The following is a 21,600-nucleotide window of genomic DNA, read 5'->3' as shown; positions in this document are numbered from 1 at the left end:
GTCCCATCATCACTGATTTTGTTCTCAGAAACTGTATTTACTCAGTGACAGTATCTTTAAAGGCGTAGAAACATAAACTGACATGGATTCATAATTTCTGACTCGATATATGGAGAACTGTCTGAATATCCCTAAGAAATTTAGTACCAAAGGATCAGAAATCAAAGATTTAATAACTCACAGGTGCGTTTTTCTCCATCCTCCATGGCTCAAAACCTCCATAATTCTTCAACGGTTGTAAAGGACTTTTTTCTGAAGGTTTGTAACCTAAGAATTAGGATGAGGGCAATAAATGGATCACACAATAAAAATTAATCATACCAAACCCACTCCAATTTATCGTATTTTCCTTTATATTTATAGTTCCTTCAAGTCATAGCAATGATTAATGGAAATTTGATTAATACAGGCTAAAGCCAGTAATTTAAGTTACAGTTTTCTTAATTATCCTAAAAGTGAGACTTTACACAAACTTCAAGAGTAAGCACATTTAATTTAAAAACTTCACTACTTTATCCAAGGCTCCCAGTGTCTAACTCACAGAGATAAGAAACGAAATAAAAATATCCAGAGGTTTAAATTTCAAAAGGAAAAATAACTCACCCACTTTATCAGTAATCTTTGTGTTCCAACATCACTAGCCATAATTTAAACTGTTTTTTTCAGAACTGAAAGAAAACCTTTCATATTCTTATGTCTTAAGCAGTGCAGTAGCAAGCTGAGGCCCAATGTAAATTACTGGTTTCTTCACCATGAAACTTCGTTTTATAACTTTAATTATTACTGAATAACAGATTTCTTTCTTTGAAAAATGAATAATGTTAATGGAAGATAAAAGTTAAAATTTTCAACTCCATATCTAAAGAGAAATAAGAGCTTCTGAAAGCTTTGCTTTCTAGGGTTCCCATCTGGCCCCTCCAAAGGACTGGGTGTTCAAAAGGCAGGGTGCTTAGCTCTTTCTGACAAACTATAGTTATTAAAGAGTATGAAACAATGAAGGTTCTACAAGAGACTTGTACTAGGTACATGGTTCTCATTCTGCACGTCTTTCTAAACAGAGAGGGCTATCCCAGGATACGAAGGAGAAACCCGAGGTAGAACAATTAAATATTTAATGTTACACACTATCACAGTTGCAAAACTTTATGCAGTGATGGTGGGCAATTTCAGAAATTCAGGTTTGGATACATTTAGTGACAAGACAGACTGAGAAAACAGCCAACCGCTAACTGCAGAAAAACACACTTGGAACTTGATCTCAGAAGTCTTTCCTACAGATTCTTGCCATCCTCAAAGCAAAGAGTTTCTGACCAGGTCCTTTCTAGAGTCTGTACTCTCCCTGCTGACTGTAGGTCAAACTTGTAGGGAAGCAGGTACTAAAGTGATACAGTCAATCCTGCCGGCACAGTTCTGGGAATAAACGGCTGTTTTGCCTTGTCCTAGCACAGAAACTCTTGCTTTGGCAACTGTTTTGAATGATTTTAAGAAAGAAGATTTAGAAGAACTCTTCAGAAGATGTATGCATTTTTAAGACCAAAGACATGAGCAGTTTCAAACAACTGAGTCTGAAGAAGTATTTCACAGTTGCTTTTTACAGTATCTGTTTCTTGCACTTCCTGAAAATATTGTTAAAGGACATGATGATAAAATCATTCTACAAGCTCAGACTTGCAGCAGAATTTGAAACTAAGCAAGAATCTCTGTCACTGATCTTAATTCAGGAAATCCATGTTTATAAATACATGTATTAATCTAAATTCTAAAAACATGAATTCCCAAAGCAGCTGTTGCAAAGAAACAGAATACAGTACCTATCCATAAGTAATCAATTCCTGGTTTTCTCTACCTTGTATGCCAAATAAACCATGCATTTATGTAAGGCTAAATGTCAGATTTGTTATGTGCAGTGACTACAGTTCCATTACATTATGATTTCCCTGGCGGCAGACACACTGAAGAGGTATCTGTCCCAGGTGTGAAATGCACTGAAGTGCTCTTTAGTAAATCTACATAATTTCCTTGATCCAGCCTAGCAAATGCCTCACAAACATTTGAATTGGCATAAACAACAAAGTTCTGACCTTCAGCAAAGCGGGTAAATCACTTTAGCAAGTTATGTTAACAACAACCAACCAAGAAGATCTGCAGTCATGTTCTCTGACCACAAACAGAGAAAAACAAGTTACTTGCTGATGACATGGCTCAAACATAATGTGTCAAACTACCAGGAATGCAGACACTGCTGCACCATTAAAGTGTCTGAGAACCATGAATGGCAAGATAGAATGACTGCTATTTGACCCTACCAAATAGAATTCTGCTAGAAAACCAAACCAAAACCCCTCACTAACCTATCATATGAGAGCTTGCAGTTTTGCTTTTATATATGCAAACTAAAATTTCAGCCAACGCCTTCAGGAAATGAAGACTATCTGTAAGATTTTATAGGTAAATAAAGCTCATGAAAAAAATAAATTCTGGAGGGTTCACCAATACAGCATACAATACCATTTGTCCAGGATTTCATCGCCGTAGCTTCACTGAAGATATTTACTTTCGGGTCATTCAGTGGTGATCCTGATAGCAATTCACAGTTCACAAGATCTTTGTATTTACAGTCACTGTTGAGTATTAAAAAAAAATTTAAAAATTCTTTAACTAAGTAAACAGGTGTTCTCTCATATACTGTATGCCTAAAAAGAGGGATTAAGTGTATAAAACATGAGAATTTCTTTCACAATTTACAATACACTTCAAAACTTGCTGTAAATTTAAACAGCTAGCAGTCCCAGCAACTTGACTTTCATTACTCACATTGCCTGGTCCAATTTGATTATCATCTTAGCTCAGATTGTTCTGTCCTAAAGCATAACCACATGAAATTCAATAAATAAGTAGAAAAGGCACCTGTGAACCACTTTTGAGTTTTGGGGCTTTTTCCCACTAAGCTGACAGGAAGACTGAGATGATTTCTGTCATCTCTGAAGAAGCACCTCCTTTACCAGTCTCTTATGTAATATCTGCCAAAGTAGTAAACCACAAAGCTTTTCAAATTACATTTGAAGAGCCAACTGTTTCCTTTTCTAAAACCTGATTCTAATGGGCAGAAGATTTAGGTGATTTCAAAGTGAACTCCACTTCAGGACTGTTCTTTAACTATCCCAAATATGTTCATTCGAGATAATTAAACTACTAAATGTGATGTTTTCAAAAATAACCTAAAAATATTGTTAGCCAAATACTTGGTATTCTCTTTCTTCTTTGGAAACAAAGCCACGGGAAAAACAATCATCCCCTTTCATGAGATCTTCCTCCCCTCCCCCTTTCAATTAAGAATCCTGGTCCACTACAAAGGACACTTCAACCTGCTTGCCCTCTGGAGACAGCAGCAGCATTGCTGTCCCCTATGAGGGGCACATTCTAGCTATTTCATACTTCTCACAGCCAGGATAATTCAAACTGTTCCTAAAGTGCAGGTTGTTCTCAATACAGTTTGAAATGAAAATGCTGTGGCAGAGAAGAAGAAATTCTATCTAATAAATCCAAATTCTTCAAGATCCATCTTTATTTTTAAATGCATTGGGTTGGTTTCCAGAGGGGAAAAAAATCTGCAGATTTAGTTACTCAGAAATTTCAAGTTACTATGTAAAATTTTTTTCATACTTCCTTGTGATGCCAGCCTCTGATCTGATAACAGGATTTTCATAGTAACTTACCTTCAGAATAACAATCTCAGATCTCTTTTTAATCTAAATATGAAACGACACACAATTTTGCCAGGGACTGTAAACTATATAGCTCTGCAGTCAATTTATTTTTTTAAGTAACAGCATCACTAGGAGTGGAGTTTGCTAAATAAGAACAGCAACTCCGTTTTCTTCTACATGAAACATTGCAGTGGTAACATTTTTGGGTAAAACTAGAGAAAACAGTTTGACTCCAAATGAAGGTCTCTTCTTTAACCACACAGAGTGCTGCACTTCAACTAAAGTAGTGAAGTAATGCAGAATCACTTGCCCAAACATATTTTAATCAGCATAATCTACTTATTCTATAACATAAAGAAAGTAAATTTCAACAGTGTTTTACAAGGAGGAGGAGTTTGGAGCTTTCTAGTGGATTAATGAAAATACACCGTATTCTCCATTACCAGACTTCTGGTACACCTCTCACCTCTCACAGATTGTGACTGGTGTCGGAAAAAAACCAGTACTCTTCTATGTCACCAAAGGTTTCTCCATTATTACTAAGGTTTCTCGAAAATTACGGTGTCCTGGTTCTGGTCAGGACAGGATTAACTTTTGCAGTAGAAAAATTGAATTAAACACTGATGGTGTTTTGGTAAAAACATCATGTTTTGTTTGTACAGTAACTGGGGAACACACAGGTTACATGAAGGACACATTATATATACCTTTTTTCAGCTTCACTCTTTTTTTCTTGTTTAACATCAGGCACTCCATCTGCAAACTTGAACTGTGAAGACATCTAAAAGTTATTTTCAGGTACAACCAAGCACTACTAAGCCTGTTATGCTTTACTCCACACACTTGAAACTGTTAGTGGTGCTTGAAAGGTGTGATAATATAGCCTTGACTGTAGAAACTGTAATCTGGATTGCAGGGTTACTCTTACAACACATTTTAAAAGGTACATATTGCCATTATGCTCTTGATCTTTACAACAGTGATCGTTAATTGGGAAAAAAAGTGATGTGACCATCTTGACTTCTCTGCTCCCATTGATAATCCCAGAAATTTTTAGGCCTACTGCCTAATTTTAACTGTCCCTGACAGATGTGTAGAAACCCACAAAAGACATTCCATCAAGTTTGATGAAATTTAAAGCTGCACCAGGGAGGAATTTAAGGCTTTTGCTCAGCTGTGTACCACGTTGTACAGTTAAAAATTCCCCAATGATACGGAGAAAATAGCACCAAATATATTTGGGAGTAAGAATCTGAAAGGACTAATACAAAACAAAGTCGTGGAATCCTGGCTTTGTTTTGTTCATTATTCATGGAAGTAACTGGAACTTCCCATTCTATCGCAAATTTATGACAGCCAAAGAACTGGAGATAGATGCGCTCTCATCAGATTTCCAAACTTCATTTTAGCAGTTCCCCAAATGTTTATAGTACTTTCTCCATGGTTAGTTTTTGTCCTTCTCACAGGATTATCAACTGCAAAAGCCATCAAAAAAGCAAAATACAAAAATCACTCCAAACAGTAGAGCACTTGCAACAAGAGTTCTGCCATTGCATTCCCTGCCCAAGTCAGCACAGATAGTTTTCTGTCCACATGCAGAACAGGTTTAGGGCTTAGCACGTATTCTGGGGCTTAAGTTTGGTTAAGTCAGAGGTTTGGCTGAGATTATTTGCACATAATGATTGTGTCCGTAACAGCACAGAAAGGTAAACAGCAGGACACTGGTTTTATAAAGACAACACTATGAAGCAGCCCAGCTGGGACTGACCTGGCAATATTGCAACAAGTACTACACCTTCAGCAAACTGTACTATTTGACAGATCCTTTTATTTTCTCTAAGAGGTCAGGGAACAAAGTGGCACTGTTAACTTTGTGAATCAGATGTTAGCAGCCCAAATTCCATTTGCTGAAGCAAATGTGTCTATTCTTCTAAATAATGATTTTGAAAAGGAGACCGATTCTCTGCTGTTTGATTAACTTCTTAATTACTTATCAATTTTTAACCATGTGAATTTTAAGATTAATTTACCCAGTTAAAACCATTATCCTGCTCTTGAAGCAGTGGAAAACAGTAAATGCCATCAGCAGCTATGTCTGAGCAGCAGAGAGATGTAAATTCCAATCCCTTATTAAAGAAGTAAACACTATAAAATTTCAGCAAGTATTAAAAGACCTAGACTTATTATTTAGAAGGGGGAGGGTAGAGAGACTAGAAAGGTCAGATAAAGTCAGTGAGCATGAAAATGGCTTAACATTCCCTCTGAACTGCCAGGAAGTCAGTATGTTAATGTAATAGCCCTTCTGCCCACTGTAATGAGGCACAGAAGGATCCTCCTTGGAATCATGACGGCTACACAGCTCCCCAGCTTTCCAGCACTAGGCCATCCTTCAGAGATTGTGTGGGGAGAAGCATTTAACAGCAGCTTTTAAAACTAGGTACGTAATGTAAAAATGTCACATGCACAGTAGTACTCAGGTGTTCACTGGAACAGTAATTTTCATACCATTGGTGGTACAGGATTAAAAACTGATACAATAGTATCCTGTTTCATTTCAAATGTGAAGATGAATTATTAGTAACAACAACAACAAAAATCAAGTTAAGCGAAAATTACATTGCCAATTGCACAGAAATCTATGAAATGCTAATATTCTTTTTATTACAAGAAATTAAAAAATTTTGTTGATAAAACAGCATTAGTAATTGAAATTATCCAATTGTGTGGACTGTAATTTCTTAAGATATTTAAAGATAGAAAGCATTATTTCTCAGTACCTTTTCATTCACATCAAAACTCTTCAAAAGTTCATCCAGTTCACTTGGTTGCCCATTTTTAAGAAAGTCCTCAGTAACATCTCCCAAAGGACTGCTTCCCCTGGAGGAGTTGTGGGTTTTAATATCTTCAGCTGAAAATGTATAAACACATTGCTTTATGTGTTTCCCATGCTAAATATTATAAAGTCTTAATATTAATGACATTTAAGAACTCCTAGGACTTCCTAAGTGTGAAATTTATAAGGAAAAATACTTCACTTTTAGGGCAGGAACCATTTCAAATAAATATTAAGCTGAATCTGCAATTAAAATTCTATCCACGCTGTATGTACTGTAATGGTCCCTGCAGAACAGTACAACAGGTTTATTTATAGGATATTGAATTCAGTGTTTTAGAAATAAATTCAGTTAAGCTTTTTTATTAAGACCCAGCCAAAGATACGTGTGGTAATTTGCTACGCAAAAAGACTTGGCCTTTGCTAGAAAAGGGTATAAGTTAATTGTAATGACACGATGCTCTGAGAAACTCCAAATTCCTGTAATACAGTAAACTCAGTAAGAATTCAGTGTCAGGAAATTTCACCACCTTTTGCAGATGCCACAGGAAATTAATAAAACACCTGACTGCAACCTCCTGAAGCAGCTGTTGATGTACAACAGAAAAGTTCTGCATAACAAAGAAATTCATGTGAATTAAAGTTCGACTGCACTGCGTTGCCCAGATGCAGGAAGAAAGAATCAGATTAATACTGGAAAGGCACCTGTCTTATAGTAACTGATCTCAGTATGATCACCAGTACAAGACACATCTGGCAAAAGACAATGTACGTAAGATTTCCACTTAAAAAGAGGATTGATGTCATCCAGAATACTTTAATAGTAGTATTTTTTTCCCTGCTTAGACAGTGATGCCACTGAGGAAAACAGCCATGACCTCACTAAGACACGACACCAAAACAATAATTAATTTTATTTACAAAGCAATAAATCATTTTAATTACTAAATAAAGTAATTTAAACAATGCATAAATAGTCAGTAATTACCAAAACCAGGTACTTTCTTTTGTTCTGTGTAGGTCTTTTTTGAAAGTCATATATTAAACATTAAGTTACCATGTGCACTAAGACTGTGAGGTGATCCTAAGTTTCTCAAATCTGGGAAGATGGCCTTACTGAAGCCTTTTTCATTATTTTAAGCAGCACAAGAAAAACCAAAGACTTTAAGCCTCAGACTTCACTACAACATGAAGTAAAACAACAAAGAAAATGCAGAAGTGACTAAATAGTACAGGACTTGCTCCAAGGTTTGATTTCAATCACCTCAATAAGGTTTGATTTCAATCACCTCAGTATTGCAGATGCATGGCACAGGCCCTTCTGGTTCTTTATATCACCAGAGGCCTAACTTCCTCCATCCTCAGGGAATTTGTTTCTGTTTCTTAGTATCTGAGCTCTTAAAACCTCATTACGTTTTATTTTGCCTTCTAATCCCTGAAGCCTGAAACCTTCTCTGCCTCAAATAGTCACTAGTCCCTCCTTTCTCTCCAAGAGATTACATCTGCCCAAACCACTCTTCCTAGATGATCATAAATCATTAATGTGGGAAACCAGTACAAGAGGTACTGTCACAAACATCTTGCAAGCCTGCAGCGAAATCAACACATAATGTCAGAATGTCAGATTAACAGCAAGCTGACAAACTGATCCCAGAAAGGGAAACACCGCGAACCTTCAAAGCCAGTCTCAGCACTCTGTGTGTTCTCTACTATGTCAATAAGGTGCTTCTGTTCAAAGTCAAAATCTTGTTCCTCCAGTCTAACAAAAACTTCCACATCAGATATACCTGAAAAGTAGGTCTGGTATGTAAGCTGTAGAAAACAAAACAAATCACATTCATATGCTGCCTAGCTGGACTGTTTTGCTTTAAATAATATGAAAAAAACACTTTAAGTCAGAAGTAACCTTCTCTTATTAAAAAAAAAGCATCCTTTAAAAACAAAACAGTGTCTCAGAGGAGTGGGCATAGCATCCACAAAAAGATGAAAAGGACAACCTGGAAAAAAAAGAATTACAAAATTCTGTGTGCTGACGAACACAAGAACAGCCAACTGTAAATGTGAGCCAGATTCCAAAGCAGTATCACAGTAATTAGCATGATTACTATGATCTCAACGATCAGAATTCCTTGCCTAAAGTATCAGAGAGAAGTCAAAAAAACACCACTAACAAAAGCAAGCAAGCAAGCAACCAAATAACCCCAAACCCCCACAGTACCAACAGACAAGTACTACAGAGCAGTAGATCCCTGTATTACTCAGGTTTGTACCATTTCAAAAGACATCAATTTTAGACCCATTAGGAAACAAACTGCTGTTACAATAAAAAGATATTACAGGAACTAACAAGTTCCTCTTTTTTGCAGGAAGCAGAAACTCTAGGTTTTGCCACAGATCATCTTTGTGGTTACTTTCATGTTCTGATTATGTATGAAGAAATTTCCAATGACTCTCACCTTTTAGCACCAAATCACAGGAATTTTCAGTATCATTTGACATTCCAGATTCTTGCATGCATCTGTTTTGAACAAAAAAGAGTATTTAAGATTTCCATCTTGCACAAAAACAAAATTAATGTACTCCTTACGTTAAAGTTCTCAGTAATAGCTTAAGCTATGGACAGAATCCTTACATACAACACATAAAGCACATAAAATACAAAGTAAGACTGTTCTTAACTTTTGGTTTTCTTATGTCCATCCCTACAGGTATATGCCTAAACATGTTAAGTAAAACCAAGACATTTCAAATTCCCAAATTTTCAGTAAAAGCTCATTATCTCATTTAATTAATAAAATTAGGAAACTTTCTATCACAAATTATGGAAATACTGTGATAATGAGCCAATTTATGAGTTTCTGCAAAGTGAGACGTATTTTTATATTCAAGACCAAAATAAATTTATATTCAAGACCATTTGCATAACAATAAACTGCAAACCTTATTACCATAAACAATACATGAGTATAAAGGGCTCAGTATAAAGGTATAAATGGTCTTCCATTCTGTGCAACAACTGTCTGGTCAGTTGGAACCCACCTCTGGACAGCCATTATTACCCTGGGTAATAATGCAAAATGCACAAATACGGCAAATACTAATTCTGGTATACAAAGATATCATACACACTGTACCCAAAATGAATACTCATTCTAATAAATTTACTAAGACACAGTCCAGCTGCATCTCAAGAAGTTGGGCATTTCTACTACGGACTTGCCCTGTTCTCCAGAGGCTTGTTTTGGCAGAATTTTTATTCTTTTAACATCTGAAAGTTTTATATTCTCGTGTCCATGAACACATGTTCATCACCATAAAGAAGATTCCTTTCCCCTTTTGTACATGGGTCTAATGAAAGGGAAAGGAAAGCAAAGAGTAAAGAAAACCATATAAATGAATGCAGTTATAAGGTGGTTGGCACAACACTGAAAATATTAATTAAAACATTACACAAAATATGGATAACATAAAGCCACCCAGAAGGAGCACACAAAGAAAATTAAAACACCCATCCCAATAAGAAAACTAATCTTCAGAGGAAAATCTTGTATTATTTTCTATCTAGACTTTACATTTTCCTTTGTAAGATGAAAAATTCAGTTTAAAAGTCTTTCACTGAACACGAATTTCAAAGCTTAGAGAGAAAACAGACTAGACAGCTGATGAGTTCATCTACTCCTTGAAGAAATAGTACCTCATTTACAAAATTTTGTTTCTACTTTAAACTTCTCTTCCTCTTGCAGTGACTTTTACTATCATCTCAAAACCCAGAAAAACATTAACACTTAATGATTTACAGCAGGAACTTGCTGAATGAAGGTGCAGCATCATAAACATCTGTAACACTTCAGCCAAGTTACGCATTTGAGAACTATTCACATGTCTGGGGATAGGAGCAAAACAGGGAAGGAGAATGGCAGAATGGAATACTACTGTAGAGACAACCATTTACTCTTACAGATCCAGCAAAAGAATAAGCTATCTAGAAAGTAATAACATTTCTAATTATTATACCACTTCAAAAATAAGAAAACTACCTCCAAAAAATCTGCTATCTCAAATCAGGTCATATTAAGAATATTACTTTCAATTATCTTTGTTTATACTTTCAGATTTCAATTCACTTGGTCTAAACCAGTCCTTTAGGACCGTGTTTTCCTTCAATTCAGTTTATCCAAGCTCTCATGAAGAACAAATTAATTTATCTGCATTCAGAATACTGCCATAGCTTAATCAAATTTGACACTTAGAATCAACCCAGAAATTATTCTTTAAAGAACCTTGACCACTCCAACCAAAGTATACTGATATGAGAAAAAAGTACCTAAGAGTATTGTAAGATAAAAACAATTATATGCATACCCAGAACTATTCTCAAGCGAGTATCTCTTTTCTGAGGGAATGGGAGACTCGGGCTTAATATCCTGCTTTGTGTCTGTAATGCAGAGGTTAGCAGAGGACACTTCCACTGGACACTTTTCACATGCAAGGGCTACCTCCTCTTCATTACTCGTTCCAAAAAGATCAGGGTCATCCTGAATCACATCAATGACAAGAATATCTTGCTTGTAAGCTTCAAGAATATCTGGTGAATTTTGACTTTTGTGTTGTGAAAGATTCCCTTTTGATTTGCTATCATCATTTATTTGTAATCCAACAAGGTGGTCAACTGAATTCCAAGAACGATCAGGAAAACTAGGTTTCAGCACACATTCAGAACCAGAGAAATCAGGCACAGATGACTCTGGTTGTCCATCAAGAAGAGGATATGTAGAAAAATTTCTGGGGAGGACAGACATCCCATTTGAGAGGTTTTCAAAGCCAGCGTGCTGAAAGTCCTTACTGTCAATCTCACATGCTTTCTTCTTTATGGAAGCTGTAGATGCGGCATCACTCGTGACAGGAAAAGGGTGCTGCTCAGAATTTACCAAGACAGTCTCTTCACCTGTCTTCTGTCTTCTTGAAACACCAGTGTTTTCAAGCCCTAGTGGACTACAGGTTTTTCTTTCAAATGAGTGGACAGATTCCAATTTCCTGGCTTCAGGTTTGTTTCTGCATAAAGGAATTTTGAATTTTGTCAGGTTTCCAGGGTTTACTGCTTTAATTAGCTTTAAATCAGAAAACATCTGGTTCACTACTGACACATTAGAGCTGAAGTTTATTCTGTTTGTGTCACTTGTAGATGTACCTTTCTGGACTGCCACAGACAGGTTTTCAGTTGTTATATCTCCTTCACTTTTATTTTTTCGGTTTTTTGTACCCTTCTGGACTGCCACAGACAAGTTTCTATTTGTTGTATCTCTGTCATTTTTATCTTTTTGTTTGGTTGTAAAATTCAAGGTTCCTTTAACTTCTTGCATATCATCATGGTTAAAAGCCACACCACTTTTATCTGCATTAACTGATGACTCCCCATTTTCATTACTCATTCTCAAAGTCTTGTAAATATCTACAGAAGAGGATTCTGGCATTTCAAGTGAAGTCTGACATTCAGTATTTAGGTCAATTCTTTTATGCGAAGATTCTTTTGTAATGTCTGCCGATGATATGTGCAAATCCAGTTGTTTCAAACTCCCAGTCACAGCACTATCTCCTACAGCTTTAACACTGCTTTTATCAGAGGAATAGTCAAAGCCGGCTTCTAAAAGTCTTTTTCCTCCTGAGATGGACCCATGATTTTTACAAACCCATTCAGAAGTCCTGGCACAAGATTCAACAGGCCAAACTTTTTTACCAGTCATGGGTACTGCTCTTTGACAGGTAAACTGCTGAAATTCCTTTTTAACATTGTTCAGTTTTCCCCCTGTCTTGCTTTTGTGACAATCACAAGTATCACGGACCTGAGCTAGAGCTCTCAGGGTACCTGAGGCAGCTGACTGATGAGCCACACTGCTTGAATTTTCTCCTTTTGCTATTACAGAGAGCTCGGATGTCTTCTTAAAACCATTTTCAAATGGAGGTAATTTGGTTCTCTTCGTTCTCCAGGCTGATATATTTTGTGCTTCAGGAGTACTTTTTCCCATATAAAAATTTAATCCATGATCACATGAATCTGACAGAGTATGATTTAGTCCTGAAGCTGCAAAGGAGCTCGACATTGCAACTGCTGCTTCTGCTTGTAACCCACGCTCACTGCATTCATTAGCCATGTCTGTGGAAGTATTCTGCAGTGCTGATTTCTCAGTGATTTTCATCTTTTTCCTAGGCTTCCTACCAATGTTCCACTTTTTTCCCCTTAAACACTTACTGCTTTCATTCAGACAGCACGAAAGACAGCCTTCTCCATTTTCAGTTTTTTCTTTATTAGACGATAAACCATCTTTTACGGGTGATATCTCATCTGGCATTCTATTATTGCTGCAAGTTGTATCACTCACTTCTACAGTACCATGGGCTACACGGAAGAATCCATTTAATTTATAACTGCTGGTAGTTCCACTAGTTGAAAGCTTCACTAATGTATTGATGTAACTACAGTTCTCTAATCTCACCGATGGATTCTTTTCTGTTGCACAGAGCGAGCCACTACAATGTTTAACGGTATTTCTGCAACGTTCAGCATCACATTGTACAGATGTGTTCACCACTTTTTCAGCTGCAGTCAAACCTTGCAAGTCCTTGATTTCACCATTTCTGGGTTTTCTTTTCTTAGGTTTCCTTTCTTTATACTGCACACCAGACTTTTTTGTTACAGCATGGCATAGAAAGCCCTTGCTTTGAGTCTCACCTAAAGCAACAATCATAGGACATTTAGAGCAGTGAGCTTCCTTTTCCTTAGAGTCTTCTGATCCGTTTTGCTCTGTCTTTACCTTCTTCACAGCCTGTGAAGTACCGGAGTCTTGCTCAATTGCTTTTAGTTGTTCCTTTCCTGATTAAAAAAAGCACAGAAATCTCATTTAAGAAAACACTAAAAGACTACCGTATTGCAATATTTTATGAAGAGAACAACAAAAAACCCAAACCCCAATATTCAAGGCTACTGAAGAACGTGACACTGCATAAGGCTAAAATATTTCTGTAAAGTTTTACCATTTTTTTTTTAAAATGAACACTATTAGCAGACTTAGAGTAACAAAGAATGTATTATCTTCAGAAACAAATACAAAGATTAACAAAACCTTAAGGCATCATAAGGACATTGGAAGTTACACATTCCACAAAGGTGGAAATGAATTAGAGCAAGTCTGGCAAGAAAATGTAGATGCTGTTCACATACTCAGCCTTAAAATCTTTTGTTTACACAGCAGATTCTCTGTACTAGGACAGCTTATTCAGAAAAATATATTTCAGATACACAGTCCAACCAAATGCATTAGATTGAACAAGAAGATCCAGCAAAACTGCAGGACTTGCATTTTTATAGACTACTACCTTTTATTTAAAAGCAAATGCAGGTTATGTAAAAAACACTACATCTGAAAATTTAGACTAGTGAATGTACTCAAGAACATGCTAGTAGGATGTAGGGTTTTTTAGATCTTAGGTTTCAAAGATACAATTTTGATCCAAGTTTTTCAGAATATGGTTTCTAAATAAAACATTTATTAATAATTTACAGTAAATATCTGTCATTTGAATGTACCCACACTGAAAATAAAAAGAATGTCTTTTAGGCAATCATTGTGAAAAAATAAAGAGATTTTTAAAAATCCCCCTTCAAAATTCTTCCAGTTTGATACAACGGTCACTTAAAAGATGAAAATTCACTGTTTCTACATCTTTTGGGATTTCAGGTAATAGCAATTAAAAAGCAAAAAGCTTTGGAAACAAAACCCAGCATCCTGTAAAAGCAGGCACTGAAACAAGACAACATGATACATATTCAAAAATAAACAGACAATATACAAATGAACAAAGAATTGACCCTTATTTTGGCTTTGCTGAAACTACTGCCTCCTTTCCTGCTTGTGCCTGACCTTCTCTGAAGAAATGGGCAGTATGCTTTTGAGAGAAGCAAATTCCAGTACTTCTTACCCAGTGCCTGTTGCTGCCTTTACTTCTTCCCTCTCCCTACCCTTTCCTCCCTCCTAATATACCCCTCAAAAGCTAACTGGTCTCCTCTTCTTTGTGTTAAAGGCTGCTTCTCCTTCAAGAAAAGCCTTTCCTCTTTCTAAAAATCTGTTTTCTTCCAAGCCTTCTATTCACAGTGCTGTGAAGCACACCCTAGCTCTTACCCCTCACTTCTTGAGCTAAGTTAGCAGCCAGTTTTTAAAGGGGTCGTAACTGCAACACTGGTCCCTTGCCCTGGGAGCCCAAATGGTGCACCTGTACTTCCACAATGGGGTTCTCCTAGTGCTTACCATTTTCCCCCGAGCTGTCTGGTGCTTTCTGGGGGACTGAGCTCTGCCACTCTTCTTTCATGCAATGCTTGTATGTCTTTCCTCTGGTTGGTGGTTGTTCTTGTCCATCTACACTCTGTACCAGTGCACTTCTATCCCTTTTCCTCATATTCACAGCTCCTTTCCTGGACTCAGGACACTGTGCATGCAGTTCTAGCAAGGCAGAACTACCTTTCTTTCTGGAACCGCATAGTTTTGGTTTCATCAATGATATCCCACATTTCTTGTTCAAGCATTTCTTTCCTTTCTCCTGTGTCCCTTGCTGTCTTGATCCAACTAAAGGACACTCATTCAACTTCTCTGGTATATCAGTCTCTTCCTGACGTTCTGTTTCAGTCATGGCTTCCTGACCCCCCAAATTCTCCCCAATATCTGGGATTTGCATATTCTGCATCATTACTGAGTCAGTGCATTTCATTTCAGTACTCCACGTGACCTCTCCGGGTTGCAGCCCTCCTGGTTCTGGAAGACAGCAAATGCCATGTCTCTCTGACCTCTCAATTTCCTCCTCCGAGGATGGAATTTGTAATTTTATTTCCATACAGCAGTAGTTGCCGTCTTTTTCTGAGCTCCTTGAATCCTCTTGGAAAACTGAGAGGTCCAGGTGGTCTGAGCAATGTTCCTTCCTCTCAATCCCTGCTGAGAACTTATTCTGCAAAGTAGTTCCTGAGAAAATTAGTTGTTGACGTTGCCCTGTCCCACTCCTTACAGTCTCTTCACAGCCTACTGCTGCACCCGTACCTGCTGCCTGCCGATCTTCACACTCAGTGGCGTCTGAAACTGGCGGAGCCACACCATTACTGCTCCTGGCAGCCCTCCTGTGCTGTATCCCCTTGTTCTTTCTACCTGGGAATTCCTGGCTGTTCTCACCTTGCTCCTCCTGCACGGGCTCAAGAAGAGCAAACCGCCCCAAAGAAGCGCTGGCGAGCCTGGCGGGTTGCACGCAGGTAGGTAAGGGCTGCTCTGCTTTTCTCTTCCCCGCCAGGCGAGGATTCACCTTCACTACCTGCTTTCTCCCTGGCTCACACCCTCCACCCAGGGAGCCGGGGCCGGCGCCCTCCGGCCTCACCGCGCTGGCTGATACCATTTTCCCCGACCTCAACCGCGGCATGTCGGGGCGCAGAGCAGCAGCACAACGCACAAAACCCGCTCCCCGGTGCACCCCAGTGAAAGACCGGCACCCGCGGCGGGCACAGGCCCAACCCCGAGGGGGGCACAAACCCTCTCAGGCCTCTCGGGTCACCCGGAGGGGGGGCCCCTAGCTGACAGCAAACCTAGGCCGTTCGGGAAAAGCCCACGGCAACAGGCGAGCCCCTCCCGACAGCCCTCCCGTCCCCCCAGCCCGCAACAACCCCTCACAGAGCAGGGCTGTTGAGGAAGAAGCTGCGTGCTTCCCCAGCCTCAAGGCGGCCGCTGACCGCAGCCACCCGCGACACCCCCTCACACTCTACGCTCCTCCACCGATCCGTTCCTCGACGCCTCCTCCAAGCGCCGCCTGCCCACCCGCCCGCAGGCCCGAGCTGCCGCCACGGCGGGTAATGGCGGCAGCGGCGTGAGGGCGAGGTACCGGGGCGAGGCGCCGAGCCGTCCAGAACCCGACAGAGCCCCCTACCCCACCACGCTCAACCTCCCGCCGAGTCAGCGGTGCCGGCCACAAGCCTAAACCCCACCGACGGGGCGGGGCTCAGCAAGGGCGCGGCAAGCGTGGCTGCTGCGCACCGCGGTGCCTTGGTGTCTGCAGCGCCGGGCCGGGCGGTGGTGGTTTGGTTTGTGTGCACGGCCGCGGTGCTGCTCCCATGTTGCCCGAAACCCCCGTGCGAAGCTGCCGGGCCCGGCCGCAGCCGCGGGTCATGGGGCGCCCCGGGCAACGAGGTTCTGTGTGGAACTGCCAGACCGTGCGACCAAACGCCCGGCGCGCCCCGAGTTGAAAGTCGCGCAGGAAAATACCCAGGCTCGCCCGTTCCTTCAGGTGTTCCGTCCACCTCAGTGAAGCAGCATTACCTCCCTCGTGCACGATGGAATCACACAATGGGTCAGGTTGGAAGGGACCACGCTGGGTCATCTGGTGCAACCTGCCTGCTCACAAGCAGCATTGTGTTCCTGAACATCTCCAGTGGGATTGCTCTCTGGGCAGTCTCTTTCAGTGCACCCGCACAGTAAAGACATTCTTCTTCATATTCAGGTGGAACTTCTGTGCATCAGTTTCTCCCAGTTGCTTTCTTGTCCTATTGCTTGGCAGCAGTAAGAAGAGCTTGGCTCCATCTTCTTGGCATCCCTTTAGATAGTTACAAACATTGATGAAGTGCCCTTTCCAAAGGCTGGAGAGGCGCACCTCCTCCAGTCTTTTCCCTAAGACAGATGCTCCTTAATCATCTTGATAGCCCTCTGCTGGATCTGCTTCAGGAGCTCCTTGTGTCTGTTATACTGAGGACATCAACTTTGTATTACAAATATCACAGATTCTCAGGGCTAGTGCTACAGAAGACATCACTCAAATAGATTATATATTCAGAAAACAATAAAAGTTGGTGTTTGGGCTTTGAGTAGGGTGATAGTTTCAATGCAGGTGGAGACCACTAAAACTTCAGGACCATCCACTGTGTGATAACGTGAACATATAGAAGTTAGCTTACAAAACCAATGTTGCACAAAGACTCAATCTAAGTGGCAAGTGCTATGAAAATCAGAAGTTATTAAACTTAATGTAAAACAGTAGTTGAAAAGGCATATTTTACTAATTGGCATTGGCTGACTATGTGATTTCAGCCCATGTAACTTTACCTCTGTTTCTCCATCTAGAGGTAGAGATAATACATCTCAGTCCAAATAAAGACAGAGAACACCAGATTTTTGGTAAAAGTTCTTCACAGATGAAGAAAGAACAGGCAGGCTGGAAAACTTAACTTTTGTTTGCTTACCATCTTCTTAGGCTGCATGTACATGCTTAAGTACAACAAATAAGTCAGTGAGTGGTTAACTAAAGCTAATCAAAGGAGAAAATACAGATTTCTTAGACTGTTTCTCCACTGGCTCTGTATTGTGCTTCTGGTCCTGGGACAGAAAGGACCCAATAAAAGGGAGTTAACAGCATTTATGATTGTCAGTGTTCTGTGAAGCCAGTGTTACATATAACATTCAGCTTTGACAAAATTTAACCATTAGTCTTCTCCAGTGCACAACAGAGTCTTTCAAGCTTTATAGCGAGATGAGGAAGAAAAAGATATGCTGAAAAGCAGTAGTAAAGGAAATCTGGAAGAATGGCGTATAAATTATCTTACTGCTCTCCAGTATAATTTTTAAGAGTTTAATATTTATTCAGTTATTTACAATGATGAGAACTCTACTCAAACCAGGTTTTTATAAAATGAATAAAAATGTACTTGAATACTAATTAAAGACATTCTTCATTAAAATCCTTTGAGAAAGGGCTAGAGCTTCAGAAAGGACACTTTGAAGCAGCTGTGGATTATGTTAAAGAACAGATTGCATTCAGTTTACAATACGGCTAAAAAGAGGTAGTATAAACATTGTCTTGCAAAGTGGATCAATTTAACCATCTTTTAAAAATACTTGAAAGAAGAGAGATTTTTAATATGTAGACATTTAAAGAAATTCTGTCTCAAGTGTTTATTAAAACTGTAGGTTATTAAAGTGGAAATAACGTTAAGAAACAAACAGCTTAAGGAGGAAAAATGAGTTATTTTCACATTCCAACAACATTTGAATTAATAATGCTACAAGGAAATGTTTAAACTTTATTTTTAAATTATATATTGTTTAGAAATAAAGAAAAAAGCTCTCTTTTGAGTTTTGTAGTCCTGTATGTCAATATCTAAATGCCATATCTAAATTTTAGAACTGATTCCACTTTTGTTGATCTGTTGCTTAGTTTCACTGATTTCTTGTTCATCATAGACACTTAAAGACAGTAACAGAAAGATGAGATACCGAGTGTCTGAAAGTAAAAAGGGGATTCTGGTGCCTAAAACCATTTTTTGTCCAGAATAACCAGTACACTCAGAGGTGCCTGGCAATTTCCAAACACGAAAAAGGAACTTGTGTGACTACATTTTTATAAAGTTCATAAAGTTATTATTTATGTTTTTCTCAGAGGAACGTGTGCACTTAACTCCCGAACCAATATAATTTACATTGCTAGTGTGGAGAAATTGTGGCTGCAGGTCTAACCATGATACATTTGACTCATCTTCCAAAAGTTTTCAGAAGATTGAAATTTATAAACATATAATCCAGCTACATAGGTGAGCAAATAATATAATTTTTTTTTTGTTGGGCTGCATTTTAAACTTTGCTGATATACTCACCTAGCGACAGGAATTAAGTTGTCTTTTTTAGCTAGGGAACTGGAAAGAATTAACTTGAAAATGAACTGGGCTTTCTTTGTGAGGCATTGTGAAAAATGTCCCCCCGGACCACTTCTTTTTATACTGCTTGCATCTTCATGCTTGGCTGAGGGATAGATTTGTTATCTCTAGCTAAACCTTAGTGAAAAGAGTTTGGCTGTGCTGTTATAACTGAGACTGAGCTCTGAAGAATACTCTTCAGCTGTTACATTCTTAAAACACATACAATTAAGCCCTTAAGTAATACAACTAAATTGAAAAAGGAAAGAGTTTTAGTCCAGTGTATCTAAGAACCTATCCTTTATTAACCCCAAGGATTTATTTATTAATAGTTCTGAGCTATTGGGTTCGCAAAGGTAGAATCCAAAGATAGTAAACATTGATATGATTGTTAAGTAACTTCTTTATCCCCTGCTTTCTGTTCAAATACAGGGGTGTTTTGGAAGTAGGTGTATTGCTAATCTGTTAAAGTAAGAAGTGTTTTGTTTTTGTTTTTGTTTTTCTCAAGCCATTCACGTACATCCTTCTAAAACTGCCTTGGTTTTTCACTCCCAGGACTTAAGGGAGGGGCCACCTTTGACGTGGCATCTAATGAGAATCATGCAAACTACCCATGTTGGGCTTGAGGTACAACGCCCGTGTTTGATTCATGTCCTCCATAGCTCACCTGTATAGATGTTGATCCGGTTTATCCTGACAGCTGTCTGCTTGTCTGCCCTGACACCATGAGCTCTGCTGGACAAGGGCCAGTACGGTGCTGAGAGCAGAGATATCACGGTGGAAATACGTGAGTTGTTTTGTGAAACGGCTGAGTGATTGCACTGCATTGCATCATGATGGTAGAACGGATTCACCTGAATCCAGTGACTAGCTGGATATCTCAACCTTTGTTTTGGTGTCTGTTTTTATTATAGAGCTGTACAGGGGAGATTAAAGTAACTTCATTTTCCACCAGTTTAAAATGAGTCAGTGGAGGAAAAAGGACAGCTGCTGTATTTTGTAATGAACCATCTGGCATTTCTTGATAGATCCTCTGATTCCTAATTTACTACTGAATTGTGGCAGCATGAAAATCAAAATTATTGATTGTATGGAATCAATTTCCACTGGCAATTTTTGTGCTCCTTCGGTTTCTGTCAAAGGATAGTCATAAGGAGGGATAAGGACCTCTCACACTGAGCTTTGCAAGGCTTGAAAGTCATCTATACCACTTGCCTTTTTTTTTGGTAATCATGCTGCTTGACATTTATTCTGGAACACTGACTTTCCAGATAATCACATCTGATCTGAACCTTACAGAAAATGGCACTAATCGGTTTTAAGGTTCCACAAGGCAGCTGCTGTGTGAGGTTTGTATTCTGTTTTATTCCTTTTCATTCATGGCTCTTTTTAAAACTTCCACTGCTAGAAGTTTAAGAAATAAACTAACTAGCTAAATGGAATTAGATATTCAAAAAATACAAATGCGAGAGAGAGGTGCAGAAGAGGATTAACTAGTCAAATAGAGGACTGTGTTTTCAGTCTGAATTTATTTTAACATTCTCTAAATAAAACATGTTTCTTTAACTAGATAATACATAACCATGTACCTACCACTAAATCTGCCTTTAGAATCAACTTCTTTTGGTGGCTGGATGAAAAAGATGTGGGGCTTAGGAGGAAAGCATCTGCGCACCACCAAGTACATGACACCTCCATCCTCCTGCCAAAAAAGATTATGAAGTGTGGTTTCTAGATCAGAAAGTTAAAAAAGAAAGGGAAAAAGGAACTGAAAGTTGAGTTAATCAGAGCTAGAAAAGGCATAGAGTTAGTAACGGTAGGGTGCAGTAAGGTGTAGATAGAATGTAATAAACCAGTAGATAATAACTGAAAACAGTGCTAGAAAATAGAACAAAAAAAAAAAGGTGAATTGCTTCAGAAAATCACTCTTAAAAAAAAGGAGTGGTGAAGACTAAACACAGTAATAGGAAACTTTTCCGTGATTCAGACTGACTGAAGAAACAGTGGGGGATCATCTTCAGCAGTGCTCCTAGGAAAAGTAAAGAGAGCCTGAACTTTGAACGGTGACAGTGATCAATCGCAAACTGGAACCCAAATCTAAGTCCTAATTAATCTTGCTGTTGGACATTGAACAGTGACTGGCTCCTAGGTTCAATTTCTTGTGCTATGGTCATCCATTAAGGCCTTCTATCTCTGTCTGCTTAATAGTGTCAGGGTGGCTGACAAGTGTGGAGCCTCAGAATAACTTGCTGTGTCTTTTCTTCCTTGAATGATTCATCCATAAGCATCAGATCACATCCCCTAATATGTTGTATAGTTTTTATATGTAGTTTTGAACCTGAGGAGTGTATTTAAAT

The 21,600-nt window shown here is 38.9% G+C and overlaps 1 protein-coding gene across 2 annotated transcripts in view; it reads right to left on the bottom strand.

Moving 5' to 3' along the window:
* TOPAZ1 (testis and ovary specific TOPAZ 1) overlaps window positions 1-21,339 on the bottom strand; it is a 44,548-nt gene extending 23,209 nt beyond the window's left edge. The window contains exons 1-7 of one of the 2 annotated variants that reach the window (XM_050324633.1): window positions 20,837-21,339; window positions 10,903-13,408; window positions 8,997-9,058; window positions 6,485-6,615; window positions 4,415-4,476; window positions 2,509-2,621; window positions 182-267 (exon numbers count right to left, since the gene is read on the bottom strand). In XM_050324633.1, the coding sequence (XP_050180590.1) occupies window positions 182-267; window positions 2,509-2,621; window positions 4,415-4,476; window positions 6,485-6,615; window positions 8,997-9,058; window positions 10,903-13,408; window positions 20,837-20,930 (3,054 nt within the window). In that variant the 5' untranslated portion in view covers window positions 20,931-21,339. Of the gene's footprint in view, window positions 1-181; window positions 268-2,508; window positions 2,622-4,414; window positions 4,477-6,484; window positions 6,616-8,996; window positions 9,059-10,902; window positions 13,409-14,840; window positions 15,991-20,836 lie in introns of those variants that run through there. The other variant, XM_050324718.1, reaches the window with a different exon arrangement.
* Between the last annotated feature and the right edge of the window lie 261 nt (window positions 21,340-21,600).

Source organism: Myiozetetes cayanensis, unplaced genomic scaffold (genome assembly GCF_022539395.1).
Source record: "Myiozetetes cayanensis isolate MyiCay16 unplaced genomic scaffold, myiCay2020 scf1, whole genome shotgun sequence".
NCBI lineage: Eukaryota > Metazoa > Chordata > Aves > Passeriformes > Tyrannidae > Myiozetetes > Myiozetetes cayanensis.
Note: the sequence above shows the minus strand (reverse complement) of the source record. Positions and strands in the feature narration are given on the sequence as shown.